We start from the raw sequence: 16197 nt of genomic DNA, 5'->3' as shown, positions 1-16197 counted from the left end.
ACTCAATAAGTTCAGAAGAATTTATGAACAGTAACTATATGACAACCTACCATATTTTATTACTTAAGTTTTACATGCAAAACACCATTTTAAAAGGTGCTTTTCATTATAACAGTGTCTCCTTTCTTTGTCGTCAGGATTTTTAAGGTAATATACACAAACTAAATAACTTATGATAACTTCTCACAATAATGCCTCGAATTATGAATTTCATTACATGACTATGACCATCTTGAAGCATTTTATCTCAATGAATGAATCTATTAATGATGTGTGTGTGTGTTGTGGCTCTCGTACAATGTGATGATGCCGCACAGCTGATTCATGCAGCTGTGCGTGAATGGAAAGGAAGGGGCAGTGAGGCAAAACAAAGAGGAAAACACTGTGTACTCTTTCTGTTTTCCTGATTTGACAGAAGGTATTTTGCTCTTGCCCTTCGACCTTTTATATAACACAATATAGACATTTAAAAAAAGCTATTATATACTGATTCTGACTCAGAGTATAAAGGAGTTTGAACAGGCTGCTGAGCTGATACACAGTAAATGGCAGTGTGTGTGTGTGTGTGTGTGTGTGTGTGTGTGTGTGGCGCGCATTTGAGCACCTGCGAGGCTGTCAGGACGCGTCATCCTCTCGTAAATGTCGTAACTCTGGGGTCCATAGGGGTCGGAGTTGTGGAGCATGGAGCGGGGCAGAGTGGAGCTGTAGTGCTGGGGCACGGCGGTCATACTAGCCCTGACTGGAGACGATGAGTGAGAAGGCTGCTTAGTCAGTGGAGGGTTGATGCTGTCCACCATTGTAAGAGGCGAGCCCATGCGGCCTGATGATGAACCTGCAGAGGCCTGATAGGGCGAGGTTGTGCGGCTGCCGGATCGTGAGTTCGTAGAGCCCATGCGTCGCAATGCAGCAGGGGAGTTTTTCTGTGTGGAGTAGGGTGAGCCGCTGCCACCACCGCCGGTGCTACTGGTGCGCTGGGCAGAGGGCAAGGTTGTAGAGAAGATGCAAGAGAGCGGTTTGGGCTCAGTTACAATGGGGGAGACGTAGGCACTGCCAACTGAGGTACGCAGAGAGCCGCGGGAGGGGGACACACCGCTGGCGTAGGCTGGCGAGTGAGAGCGAGAAGGCACTGAGCTTACCCTCCGCATAGCACGGCCAGGCACTGCTGTTGTGACTGCTGGAACCTGCAAGTCAGAAGGAAAACAAAATGGCTTCATGCATTTGTTTCTTTAGTTCTTAATGAGCAATAAAACCATTAATAATCATGTAGTACTCTTTGCTATAAATTGACTAAAACAATACAGCATTACATAAAGCAATTCTATTACAGGGCAAGACCCTACTAATGGCTGTATTTATTTTCTCTTTTCCAACCCCCGTCTGTTGTATGTGACAGTGCCATTTGGCTTCTCAGTGGCATGTGTGTACAACGCTGTATGAAGCATGATTATGTTGCGGTGCTCAGTTCACTGTGCGCCTTCTGTGCCTTTAAGCATTACACTGCCGCCTTCACAGAAAAAAAAAAAAAGCACCAGCAATTTTGGATTTCTCTTTTGTTGTCATGACTTAAAAGCTTATAGTCAGAAATGTAATTAAATTTCATGAGTCCTTGCATAATGTGAACAATGGCTGTTTAATTAAAAAAAATGGTATATATGCTAGTGTTATTTGGAACATAATTTTTTACAGACACATTTTGTGCTTGACAACAACGATATATTTTATGTACCATTGCTGGCAGTACCTGGGCTGAAGCCTGGCCCTCGGCTCTGGCATTCTTTCCCTGGGTACCAGTGCCGGCGCCAGGGAAGGAGTGCTGCATCCTCAGCTCAGCCTTGCCCATGTTCTGGCTGGTGAGGTAGCCGCTGCTGGCATCCTGGTAGCCACTGTCCGAGTATGAGTTCATCTGAGTTGAGCTACGCGAATTCCCCGCGGACCCTGAGAGACACAGAGAGAGTGACAGAAAGAGATAGATGAAAAAATGCAGAGACAGAGAGGGGGGAGAGGGAAGGGGAGAGGAACACGAGACTGACACATAAATGGTTTCATAATAGACGTGACCTTTACCTAGACAGCATTGCTAATAACAAACGGCACAGCAAGGGGAGAATTGTTCTACCACCCTATGATTCAGTGTGGCAACAGCATTCAGCCTTTCATAAAGTGATCAGTTGTTATCGGTGACACTCAAAATATCTGGTATCAGTATGGAAAAGACAAAGCTGCAAGACGAAACGGGCTTTCTGTATAAAAAGACAAGAAACAGTAGTTGAAGAATAGAAATATAAATTTAGTGGGACAGCGCTGAGGTAAAAAAAAACAAGATGTGAGTTAGGGAAAAGAGGGCTGCAGAAGATGGAGAAAGGCAATAACGGACCCTCACTTTCATGGAGGGAGGACTGCTCCGGGGAGTACAGAGACACCTGCTCTGACTCAGTCCTGATGCGGTAGCTGGGCGACTGGGAGCTGTCAGTCACCCGAGACTTGGTGTCCCCTGAGGCGGAGGCATCTGGGAAAACACAACGAAGAAGGGAGTCAGAGCTTTTGAGGCTGAAACAATTGCAGAGTTTGGGCTTTGGATGGAAAGATTAAAATAGTCATTAAAGCAGTCAACAATTTTTGGTGTTGAGAGGAAACAATAATAGACAATTTCTGCAACATTAGCTTTACGCTTGTGTACAGTTGGAGTCATTAAATCTTACTGCCATAGTAATTTGGGAAAGCAAAATTAGGTAGCACATCATATCAACTGCGTATACAGCTATGCTGCAAACAGTTTAGCAGCTCAAACATTTTCCTACACCCCCCCCTCTCTTCATGCATGACAACAACCAGTATGGCAAACAGGAACTGGAATTAGCCCTCTAATGTGCCAATGCACAATGTTTCACCATTACCACAATCTTGTTAAGCGTGACCAGTGTCATTTGGTTACTCTGCAATCACTAGAACAATAGGCAGCAAGTGGAGGGGAACAGGGAGGCAAACACTGGCAGCTAGTGTCTGTCACATCCAGCCCAGTTAGCTGGTGAGAGAATAACATTTGAATCCGATGAAGAAGCTGCCGGTGCCTTGTTGCCCAAGCTGACCTGTTGAATAAATCTGTTGACACATAAGCCTAGTGTGTTTGACAAGCTGGCATCTTGCACTCCCATCTCTGAAGATCTAAGGGTGTTTGCCCGTTTGCAGACAGGACTCAGGCAGGTCATCCTCACTATTTGCAATAGGTGCAGCTTCTAATTTAATATATAACCCTGTTTAAAATAATAACCGTATAAATTTAAGCTTCAGTTTCTATTTAGTGTTCCTTTCTTTGTCCTTCTCTGTATTTTTAACAAAATAGCCATTCTTGGCAACAATTCTGGAGCAAAATGGCAAAAAGTTTTATGTACCGGGTGAGGTGAGACTTTACAAAGTACTGTCCCAGTGGCAGAGGAAATTTCTTAGATGGGAAACTGATTTACCAGAGAGGGACCTTACAGCGTTCATTAAAGCTGGAGAAGGCAATGAGAGACAGCTAGATTTTGAGTAGCCAACTAAAATAATCCCTTTCAGGGGTCCCTCCAAAGCCACTCACCCAAAACACACAATCATGCGCAGTGAGTGCATATGCAGGTAGGCAGGCAGGTAAGTAGGCTGTATTTATTACAGTCCTATGACAGCAACAAATCCTAGAATATTTTTTGTGACAGAGCATTTGATTTATTGATTACCGAGAATTTCAACAAATATATATATATATATAAAAAGCTTCTGAAATAAATTGCCTCTCCTAGCTTTAATCATTAAATAACTGTAAATAATCTCTCTCTCTCTCTCTCTCTCTCTCTCTCTCTCTCATAATTCAAGGCGGAATTGATGAGGTTTAATTTTGTGAGAGGCTGTAAACGTTCTCTCTATGTATAGGGAGGAGAACGTTTACGAAAGATCACATTCGATATCATTCGTGTTTCACGTGAGTGATACAAGGGACTTTAAAAGTATTTACAGTAAAACAAGAAGGTTCTTTGAGATCAAAAGGCATTTTTTATGTCCTTTAAGCATAAGTAATGACACGACTGAATAAGTCTTTTGTTTCCTTTCATTCTGGCAGCGAATCTGTGTCTGGCACGCTGTGTGTCGTTTCAGACCACAGGGTTTTTATACTGAGCCTTGACCCTGTTTGATAAATGAGATGCCAACAAGCCAGAATAGAAGAAAAGCAGGAAGAGAGGACAATGACAGCGCGTGCACGAGAGAGAGAGAGAGAAATAATTTCATGTTGTCACTGTTGCCATTTTCATGCATAACATGACCACTCTGGAGAGAGTATTTTGTTTTTCTCCAAGACACTGAAGAAGAGAGTTGTCTATTCTCACACAGGTTGCCTCTGTGATGAATTTTAAAATGTATTTTGCAGTTGAATGTTTATCACCACTGATTGCCCTCGCTTTGGTAACCGCAGTTGTCTAAGCACCCTGTTGCGCCCTAATACATTTTCTTGTCTATTAATAATGTATTAGATAAAACTATAGAATTCTGATGTTTACACAGTCCAGCAGCACCCACAAAGACAATAAACTCGTCTGTATCTCATAAGTATTTTATTCCCACTTACCTCACATGACTGGTAAGGTTGAAAATACATATATTTGTACACATACAGTATAAACAACCACAGCCTTATAATTGTGAGCCTGGTAGGCATCCAAGGGGCTGGGAACAAGACAGAGTAAGGAGAAATAATTGCCATCTGTGAGAAACCAAGCTGTTGTGTGAGGAAAACCAGTGGAGAGCTGGGCAGGTGTCTTGGTGAGTGACTAATAGCTACCAAAACCTCTCTGGGATGTTTTACTTCAAAATGTGACAAAAACTAGTAGTATTAAAACTAGCAGTGATTGACTACTTTTCTTTGAATTTCTGCTATGATGGCTTGTAAAAATCATAAAATTATATATTAACTTTTTAAAGAACAATTTCCATGTTACATAAAGTATAAATTGTCTGTCATGGTTGAAAGAGAACAAGCAACTCAACAAAAAAGAGACAGGGGACAGAAACAGAAAGAAAGCCTTCATTTAGGGGTGTTTGTCTTCTACTCTCAGTGGACATGAGGTGTGATGGCACTGACATTTCCTGGGGCTAAAAGGCTTGTTTCCACAGTAACACTTCGGTAAACTCTCAGACAGTGGAGACGTATGGTCAAACGTTGCCCATCACAATGTGCCACACATTTTTGATTTCTAATTAATTTAGATTGGAAACAGTACATTGTCACCTCTGACTATCATTTATCATCTATAGTCCAATGAGAAATCAATAAAAAGCAAACAGTGATTGTGATTAGGCCCGGCTCTGTTCCGACGCTAATGAAATGTGTTCAGCAAGGAAATGGGGAGTGGGCAGCAAATGAGAAAACCGCGTAATATTAATATTCCCAGTGCATATGTACAACTATAACCCCCCATAGGCTCTTCTGGCAGGATAGACAATAAAAGATTAATGACCATTGCAGAAATTCTCTAAGTTCGACTATGCAATTAATAAGCCATGAAACACATTAGTAAAATCAATTCATTATCTGTTCTCTGCTGAAAATACTTCAAGGATGTGGACTAAACAAACAGAGAACAAAAAGGCTCTAAGAGAGATCCTTCCACTCCCCATCACTGATGGTATAGTGCGTGAGTGGGCAGAAATTGCTTAGACAAATATTAAGGCGAGAATACGCCTTGGGCTGTCCATTAACTGTATGCTTGCTTGAAAAGGCTCATAGGCAATGATTATTGACGAGATGTAAAACATGCCTGTTCTGCACTACACAAACACGCATGACAAAGCTCGTACCGAAAGACAGACGCAATCCTTTCTGCCAATATTAAATTATTCAAAAGCACTTTGCTGAAAAGTTAGGCTGTACTTATGTTACATGTGTCACATTTATTACTGTGACAAATAACAGAACTGTCTAGACCACTATCATTTAGAGGGGTAATAAGAGGTAACCAAACCAAGAATACGTAAATATTTGGGTATTTTTGTCCAACAGTGGTTGTTATTGATCACTGACTATTGGTCTTAATCTGTCCAAAAAGGTATAATCGAGGTCACACAGGAACAGAAATGAGTGAATACTTTGTGAACCTAAGCGAGCTTCATACACAAGATACAGAGCCACAGGTTGCGGTTTCAAACCTGTATGGAGAAAACCCAAATAAGTCTGTGTATTTTAGTCTTGAATGATATCCACAGCAACAAGTGTCCTAGACAAAGTAGGTGGCCTTGTGACCCACTATGTTATGGTAAAACCCCATCGAGTTACCAGTTATTTACTGTTCCACATCCATTGTTACAGGTACAGGGTGATATGGGTGATATGTGTGTGTGTGTGTGTGTGTGTGTGTGTGTGTGTGTGTGTGTGTGTGTGTGTGTGTGTGTGTGTGTGTGTGTGTGTGTGTGTGTGTGTGTGTCTGTGGGGGGGGGGGGACAACGACACTGAATATGAACTGAACGCATAAACACATGGTTACCCTGGGTGTTTGAGTTGACATACCTGCAGTTCTCCAAGGCAGGGACTTCTCAGATGAGCTGTATTGAGGGGGGAAACAGGAGACGAAAAAGTGAATACATGTACTACAAAATCAGACATACCACAGTGAAAGACTTGTGAAAGTGAAATCACCTTGAGGTCTCATATACTCTTTCCTCGTTCAGTGGTCACAGATGGTAAGCACTGTGTTTGAGACAGCTAGAGGTTCAGAGTATACTGCAGAAGTGCAGGTTTAACGTGTACAACTCCGATGTGAAGTTTATTTCTGTCATCTGTGTTTATCAAGACCTAAAAGGTGCCTCTGGTGACAGCTAGTGTTTTGTTAGAGGACCCATCAGCACTGACAAATGTGGGACTGGAAGCTGTTTTTTTACCTGCAGCTTTAATGAAACATGCTAAGCCAAAAAGTACAAAAAAGGCCGGTGGGTGGAATACATCCTGGGAGCTGAAACTGAGAACAGACAACTGAGGCAAGCTCCTACAGTAAATCAGAAGTGATCATACAGTACATTCTCACACACTCACTGTCTCCTGACATCCAAACACAATCCTGACATGCATGCCAGCGTATATTCCAGCACAGAGAGAATCTTAGAGCGACACTCCGTCTCCAGAGAATAATGCAAGCGAATAATGGTCCAGCCAGAGAGAAATCACACCACAGCACTGAGGATACCAAACAGCAAAAACAGAAAGGATCTCGAGACACTGTGTGGCGATTGATGATGAATTGTCCTGAGTCAGAGGATGAAGGATCATACTTAATGGCAAGCTCAGAGCGGGAATGCATCAGACTAAGTACGCAGTAAACAATGGCTTCTGAATTTCTGAAAAGATCCCACATTCATTTTCAGAATCTGCATATTGTTACCAGTGTTTAATCACATTTGGAAAACGTCTGGGACCTCACAATCACTACAAAACATGTCTGAAATTTTTTATTTGAGATTTTCTAGTGGAACAAGGGAGAGGAGTTTGCTCGCAAGACTTTATTTCCTAACATTACTCCAACACAACAAAACGTACGTTTCCACCGGACTCTTTCTGTAGTAACTCGCCTCTCACGAGATTTCAGAGCGAGACTTGTCCTTGAACGAGACTTCAGTTTCTTGTTAAAACAAAGGGTTTCACCGGGAGTCACACATCCTTTGTTAGACACGTGGTATAACCGTCAGAGCCTGTCGGTGGCAAAAGAAGCACTTTTTGTGGACGTAATTTTGATGGGCAAAATTGCCCCGAAGGAATATGTTGCAGCAATTGCAGCCAGCTCGCTGTGAGTGAAGCCATCTACTGCATGGATTCAATCATTTTTTGTACCTAATAGTCATTTCGATACCAAAATACATGCAAATAGGGCCTAAGTTAAAAAAAAAAAAAAAAAAAACACATTATCTTTTAAAGGGTATCATAAAAAGTAATCCCGCAGCAAATGCATTGCATTCAAATGATTACTTACAGCGAAGGCCTCGGCAGAAAGGAAAATGGTGAACAGACATACAAGCCATCTTAGCAGCCACCTATTAGTTTCAATTTATGCATGTACCTACAAAAATACTTTCTGACTAAAAGGCAACTTTCTCAGAGCCATTTTTCCCCCACTTATTACAAGGCTAAGCAGGAGATCTTGGAGTAGTGTTTCCACCCTTTTCTTTTTAATAATATCCTCTATTTGCTGGTCATTACTATCAAGCACCTTGTGTTGCAACTGCTGCTATTTTTCCATCTAAGGTGACACTCGATGAGCTTTAAGACGGTCGGCTCTCAGAATTTTAATGGGCACGCAGGCAATTAAAAAGGAGGAAGTTAGGCAAGTTGTGCTCCACTGAACCATGGCAGATGAAGTAGAAGAATGGCTACCATAATGATGATGCACCATGCGTGCAGCATGCCGACCGGCTGGCTGGGTGAAGGCAGTGTAAAGTGATTGTAAAACTGACGATGCCGATAAACAACAGGCCCAACCCTGAGAGGGCATTTTATTTCCCATCAACCCCTTTGGCTGGGTGGAGGTCACATCTTTTAGGAGTTTGCCAGAGGTCAAGTTTGATGACCGCTCCCTGTGTGCTTGTAGAAATGAAAGGGGTGGTCAACTCTGGAGGTGTCATGAAATGTAATGACTCCCATCAGAATCCGAAAGTGTGCTGTCACCTCTGCTTGTCATCCCGCTGAGCTATTGAGCCAAGCGGTGTGACCTCAATGGTTAAAGCCAATCTCCATTCACACACAAATGACCAGTGACACCCTTTGTATTTGTCCCTCTCAGGATTTAAAAAAGGTGTGAAAATGAGATTGCATGTTTTCTTTATATGGTCCCTAGGAGGTGGTAGATGGCTACTGGCCCCCCATTGGGAAGAGTGGTCGTGTTTACATGTAATTTAAAAAGGTGATTTTATCTTTCAGCAGAAACCTGATTTCTGAAACATCATATACATGGGAAACTTGGCTCATTATTAGAATAGGATTATAAGAAAGCTGGATAACAAAGGTGGATTTATACTGAAGAGCCCTGATTATTTACCCATTATACAACCCTTACCTATGTTTCTGAGAGGTCCTGTGGCCATTTGCATGTGAAAGACCCGTGATACAAACAGTACCGGCATCCCTGAGGTAACAGTGAAGCAAGGTGAAAGGAAAGTACTTAACTATTTAGCAGTTTTGGGTTGAATCCAAAATAATTAAATCCAAAATCTACCTGAAAAAGAAACAGAATTGATTTTTCTTCTACATCTAAAAAAATAAATGAGTATGCACAGCTCAACAGTTTAGTGAATTGGAACCCAAGGGCACAGTGATAAAAACAACAACAACAGTCTAACCGCTAACAGCACTGTCAAGAAAATCCCCTGCAGCCTAATATCACTTAATGGGTAACTATGGCCCTTTTGACTGAACAGTCCCAGGAAGTGAACCTAAGAATGTGTTCCCTTCGCATCCGAAGAGTTTGATGATCAGGCCAATAACAGTTAAAAAAAAAAAAAAATAAAAAAAACTTTTCAAAGAACATCACCGTGTCGCTGTCTTGTTATTTCTTAGCTTGCTGTTGCACAAGTAACATGCAGCAGACATGCAGAGTCGGCAAGGGAACCAGTTTAAGGGTGATTTATTTTTGCTTTAGTATGTAACCGCAAGCAAACATAGCATTGATTATAACATCCACAAAAATAGCAACAAATTTCAACCCATAATCTCGATGCTAGTGGCAACTAGTGCTTGCTTGTCTAGTTGTTGTAGGCTGAAGGCTTGTGATTGACAAATCAGCTCTGAACAACACTAGTAACTCAGATCATTCCTTTGCTAATAGAAAGAACAGTACCCAGCGCAGGGACTTTTTGCAGGCTAGGAGCCAATTTTAGACCCTGGGACTTTTGGTTGAAACGCAAGTGCCTAAGTTACAAAAATGATTTCGCGGTTCCTTCAAAAGTTATTTCAGTTGAAATGGGCAATGTTTCAAATATGATTTTACCACCATTAATAATATTAATACTTAACAGACTTTCTAAAAGGATCTTAATCTTAATCTGTGGGAATGCACCAAACAATGCAAGTCAGACAGCTGGAAGCGGACACTGAAGCTCTGAGTAAAATTTCATTTGTAGGAAAGACACAAGCGTCTTCCTTGTTATTTATTATTATTTTTTATTAATAATACTTGTAATAAGTACCATAATTATTATGTGTGAAAAATAAAAACATTTTTTGGCTGGCTAAATGTTTACCTGCCACTGATGGGCAGGTGAATTAAGACAATGAGCTCAACACTGCACAAAACAGATTTGGCTGCAGATTTTCATTGTGACTGGCACACAAAAGAACCCTTTCATATTAGAGGCAGTCATTAGACTCAGTAAAGAAGATTGCTTGATCCTCTAGCTTATTTACTCAAATTAATCTTGGAGGTGCCACTCAGTTTATTGAACATTTGTCAGGAGCGAGTGACTACGGGACAACAGAGGAAAGCAAGTGTGTCGCCTATATCTCTGTATACACTAAATCGGAGTGAAAAAGGAAATGAGAGTAAATAGCATGGCTGTGTACATTTTCATAGAGGTGTTGTCCAGACCTTTTTGGCACCACTTGAAGCTGCTCTATACCTGCGCCTTGCTGAAAAAGGGAGAAAGGGGAAATGGACACTCTTACTCCTGAGTGCTGCAATCTGCTGGTAGTAGGTGGGTGCTATTGCAGGTATGCAGGCTGGAGTGCAAAAAATGTATCGGGTAAGGGCATAGGGCTTATTATGACAAAGCCAGAAGAGATCAAAGAGAGCCATTACATCCCCTGCTCAGACCAAGTGTCATGTATCCAGATATATCCCAATTGTATCATGGTCCATTTGGGAACAAATGCAGCTCAAGCCTGGCATCAGAATGCATATTGGGTGACCATTTATTAGTTAATGGCTCTATATAAAGAATTCAAACAGTTATGCACACTTTGTTTACAATCAGTGGATAAATTATAAATACTTACTACAGCCCTTGCTGTAGTTTGGGTGATCATCAAGCCTCCAGTGTGTCAAAGTAATCTACGCATTTTACAGTGCTGTTCCTCTCATATGAAATGTTAGTCCATTTCAAAAATCATCCAATCTGAAGGGAAGTTAGAAACTACATACAAACTGATAGGGTGCGTCGTCTTATCACCGTGGGACAGAAAAAATGAATACCTTCACAGCCATGTGTCCTTGACTGTATTCAAATATGGCTTGACTGACTGGATACTTGTCATTCATCAAAGTCTTTTGGGTCTCATTATATCCTTATATCAACAACCTTAAACGTAATCAGACATTTTCCTAAGAGACATAACACGTGACTAAAACAGCTGCACATCAGTGGAAAATACACACACACACACACACCCACCCCAGCACTATGCTGTGCCATCAAAACTGCGACTTACAATTGCTACACATGTCAGAGCAACTAGGTTAAGTGTCTTGCTCAGGGATGTCTCACAGTGGGAATCGAACCCAGGTCTCCCACACCAAAGGCAAGCATCTGATCTATGCGCCATCACCACCCCATCACCATTAAGCTATCTCTTAAATGTCACAGTCTATTAATCTTTATTGTAATTCCCCTTGCCACTTCACAATTAAATATTTAACCGGACCTATAAGACTACAGTGACCGATGAATTAATGTTACAAAACACAAAGACATTAGATTATGTCTATCTCAATTTTCTCCCCTTGATATTGTTTCAATGTATTTTATTAGCAATATAATTAATTTTGGACTAACACCAGTATTTATTTGTTTTTTTACAGCTGTTTAGGTCAATGCCAATAGCATTCCTGTTCATCACTGCATCTCCACATCTTTTGTATCTTTGAAAAACGACTTTAAACTAAACCATCAAGCCATGTGATAATATAAGACTGGTGTCAACTTTTCCTCGCAGTGGCTCTGTGAGGCCCACAGGGATAGTGTACGTGGTATTGAGCTGTACAAATGAACCTGACATGTCTGAGCCGCAGCAGACAGGACAGAATGTGTGGTCACTGAGGTGTGATGATCAGGCAGCCCAGTGCCTTAGCTGATGAAGTGAGACTGAGTCCCCGGAACAAACTCAGAAGCTCCACACTCCTTCCACATGGACAGCAGCGCTCCACTAAGCAAACAACACTCCACTATCATGCACAAACACATACTCATGCTGTCAACGATAAACATAGGCTTAATATTTTGCCTACAAAGTCAGTTGTATATATTTTCATTGGGCCAATTAGCCAGGCCTGCATATTTAAAATTGCCAACTAATGAGACTGTCTTTCTGATTAACTTAAATAACACTGGAGGCATTCTGTCTATTTCAAAATAACAGGACAGGAGGAGGGACATTTTTAGATTTACAGTCCAATCGCATTTAAGCACGCTGGGTTGCTCCAACATTATATCATATGGTTACACTATGGAATATGGCCACTGCTGTGAAGGATGAAAAAGCCATGTGTTGGATTGTGGCTGTGTGTGTGTGTGTCTGTGTGTACACATTACCTGCTGCTACCAGCGCCTGGCGACTCGGCCCCAAGTCTGCATCTTTCCAGCTGATTGGCCACAATCTGCCTCTCCACTTCCAGCTCCCTGGTTAGCCGCTCAAACTGGAGCTCCTGCGCATAAACAAAACAAAACAAAGAAAAAAAAGACAAAAGGACTGAAGGTCAGGAAAACATTCTCATCAGAGGGAGCTTCATGTACTTATATTGACAGATTTGACAAATGTGAAGTGAGGGAGGCAGGCCGAAAGCTTGCTCCAACAGTGTTGTGCTTCATAATGGCATGCAGGTTGATGAGGACACAAAATAGAAGCTTAAAGAACCAGTGGGTAGGATTTACTGGCATATGGTGGTGCGGTTGCAGATTGCAACAAACCGATAACCCTTCCTCTCACCCTCCCGTTCCAAGCATGTAAGAGTATATAAAATATAAAAAGGTAACAAAAACATGATTCTTATTTTCAGGTGATTATACACTAATGAAAACATACAATACATTGTACAAAATCTCATGCACTAGTCCTTCAAGGCACCGCAAACAAGCTAATTCCAAATAGAAATGCTTAAAAAGGAGATACTATGTACATTCCCATACACACACACACACACACACGCGCGCTATATAGCTACACAGATACATAAGAAGCACTTCAGTGGGAGATATTTAGCCTAGGTGGCACTGGTCCTATGGGAGTTGAGCAGAAATCAGCATTTGACTAATTATCTCGCCTGAGCGAGACTATCACTTGCACAGCTCTCTAGCTCCAAACACTGTATCATGACACTCATAAGACACGCACAGGGTCTTTGCTACACAGAATAAATGATTGTGCGCGTGCGCACGCACACACACACACACACACACACACACACACACACACCTGACAAATACCTTTTTACTCACCCACACCACTACCATGGCAGTAATAAAAGTGTCAGCACTCTAGTATCACCATGTTTTCATGCAAAAAAGGCCTCACTCACCATAACTCTGTACAGATGGCAGGATCCTTGCCTTGCTATCCTTAGTTGTCCCATGTAATGTCCATTACCATGGTCAATTACATTCACACCAGCTGCATTCACAGACAGACACACACACCCCCACACACAAACCTGGTCTCAACTTTTTTTGTGACCTGTCTGTCGGAGGAGGTTTAGTCACTCTACGGCACTAAGACCAGCCTACATTTCACACCTACTCTCCAATGTTCCCTGAGGGTGCACTGAAATTTCCCTTCCTATTGTAGACATGCTATACTCACCCCTCAGTAAACTACTGCTTTATACCCTCCATGGCTCTCCTCTCTTTTACTCTCCCTCATATGTGAAGCTTGACTGCAGTGAGAAGGAGCATGAAGGAAGGTCCTAAACTCCTATTTCCTTAATAGTGTTTTTTCATGAGGCTGGGATACCCGTGCAGTGCCATGAGCAAGCCGGATAACATCTTTTGTGCTGCAAAGTAGGCAAATAAGATAAGACACACCTTTGCCAAGATGCTTCATATACATGGTGAAATGATCATACATGCATAGTATAAATATACTAAAAGGGACAGCATTGTATGGAAAAAGTTATTGTGTATCTTCATGACGTGGTGGAAGTGTGTTGGTTTTCACAAAGCATATTAAAAGTCTACAGCTCACACCAGCTGTATCAACATTCATATTTGGCAATATTCAAACCTAATCCACTGACAAAATATCATGGAGTATGTCCACATCTTGTTGTGTGAACATACTTTTATTGAACAATAGTGCGGCTAACAAAGCACAGCTAATCTCCAAGACAAATGACATGCATTTCCATTAATCGTTCTCAATAAAAGCTTCCCTGGGGTTCCCGATGGAAAGCTTTTAATGTGAAGCAGCAGCAGACTATGTTGAGTTTGCATGAGCAGCAACTTACAGCAAATACAGTTCCTGTACCGCTGTGGTGAGGCTGATAGCCATTTCAAAGTATAAACAGAAAACACAGAAGTCAAATTAAACTCCAAATCAGAAATTCTTTCTCCCATAACTATACTGGGTAGACCATTAGCTAGAACTGCTGCAGGCCGATGTGACTGAAAAATGTCATGCCTTAAAAATACGAAAACAACTATTTCCTTGATTGTTATCATCTTTGGTTGACTATTCAATTATTCCTCCAATTTAATTGGCCTTCGAGCTGCCACTTGCTAATAGAGAAATACTTGAGAAAGCAGTTTAATTTCCCAGTACACCAAAAAATTTTGCAGATTAAATGTTCACATTCAGATTATTATCCCAATCACTTTATCACCCAGCACAGACCAGTGTTAAAAGAGGCAAACCCCCTGGTCTGCTTATTCCTGATACAAAAACACACCCACAAGCTAACAGAGTGCAGATACAGCTCTGGGAGCAGGGCAGAGATAAGAGTGGCCACATCACTGATTTACTTTAAAGAAGAAATGAGCCATCAATCCTCTGTGTGACACACAACCCCTGCTGAGAGACTTAGTCACATGAAATCTGCCAATTTCAACCTTTCATTCCAATCATCCCCGTTACCATTCCTACTTTTCTTGAAACAGATGTGAAAATACGGAAATGTACTTCAACAGATTGATATTCAATTAATAGGCTGCTTTGGACACAGCATTCCTTTTAAGATACTGGCTGTTTAAATAAATAATATTTTTTAGCTATATAGCTCAACAAAAATCCTCACAGAAATGTAAAGAGCCTGAAGATCATAAACAATATGGACTTTTAAGCCGCAGTGAGGCTCAATGTGGCAGCGCTAGTATGAGGATTGTTTCCAGAGAGAGAGAGTCAAAAGATGACTAACTATGATGACACCATTTCTGCACACATACAAAGACGCCTGTATCTAAGGTTAGGCCTTCAACATGTAAGAGAGAGAGAGGACACTGAATAATAGTGACAAGAGGGTGAGCCATGCATGCATGCTGAGAGAAAGACTGCTACTAACTGCTACTTGATACAAATGTGGAATTACTCCAGTGTGCGATTCTGCCACCAGAGTGTGTGTGTGTGTGTGTGTGTGTGTGTGTGTGTGTGTGTGTGTGTGTGTGTGTGTGTGTGTGTGTGTGAGAGAGAGTAAATAAGCTAAAAGTGACGAGGGGACTATAATCTCCACACACACACACACACACACACACACACACACGGCAGGAGAGAGAGAGAAAATGTGAACATTCAAATATTAAAATACAGTTCACTCCTACTAGTTATTTGGGAGCACTAGGCCAGTCTCTGATCTCGAAATACAGATGAGTATATATTGGACTAAATACACATCATACATATGCCCCGTAAACACCCGTGCATACATTAAAAAGCTAAAATTCATCTTCTATGTGTAAAGCTTACATGCGTGTCATGTCATGTCTGAATATGTAGCAGCTGCTTATGGAAAAAAGATTAAACATATGGAGAGAGACGGAGCAAACCGTTTTGTTTACTGTCTACTGCTCCTGCAAATGTAACTAATTTCTGTGCCTTCTTTCCTTTAAGCTGATTATCCAATTGTTTTGCTTGGCAGCGTGTCACCTTCTCAAGTCCAGCAACTTCATCTTAGGTTGCACTTATAATACAGTGGTACATGCAGGCAGGAGAGAAATAAAAACAGCTATGACTCTCTTCATTCTTCACACGAAGAGAGGCTGGCCTTCAAGCCTGCC

At 41.6% G+C, this 16197-nt stretch overlaps 1 protein-coding gene across 1 annotated transcript in view; it reads right to left on the bottom strand.

Moving 5' to 3' along the window:
* Nucleotides 1-13446, bottom strand: part of LOC123974080 (plakophilin-4-like) — a 48221-nt gene extending 34775 nt beyond the window's left edge. Inside the window, exons 1-6 of the mRNA XM_046054517.1 lie at nt 13432-13446; nt 12529-12641; nt 6530-6564; nt 2381-2506; nt 1742-1935; nt 605-1181 (exon numbers count right to left, since the gene is read on the bottom strand). Of these exons, the coding sequence (XP_045910473.1) occupies nt 605-1181; nt 1742-1935; nt 2381-2506; nt 6530-6564; nt 12529-12641; nt 13432-13446 (1060 nt within the window). The remainder of the gene's footprint in view (nt 1-604; nt 1182-1741; nt 1936-2380; nt 2507-6529; nt 6565-12528; nt 12642-13431) is intronic.
* Nucleotides 13447-16197: the final 2751 nt, after the last annotated feature.

This window comes from Micropterus dolomieu, linkage group LG07 (genome assembly GCF_021292245.1).
Source record: "Micropterus dolomieu isolate WLL.071019.BEF.003 ecotype Adirondacks linkage group LG07, ASM2129224v1, whole genome shotgun sequence".
Taxonomy (NCBI): domain Eukaryota; kingdom Metazoa; phylum Chordata; class Actinopteri; order Centrarchiformes; family Centrarchidae; genus Micropterus; species Micropterus dolomieu.
The sequence above is the reverse complement of the archived record's forward strand: the minus strand, read 5'-3'. Positions and strand labels throughout refer to the sequence as shown.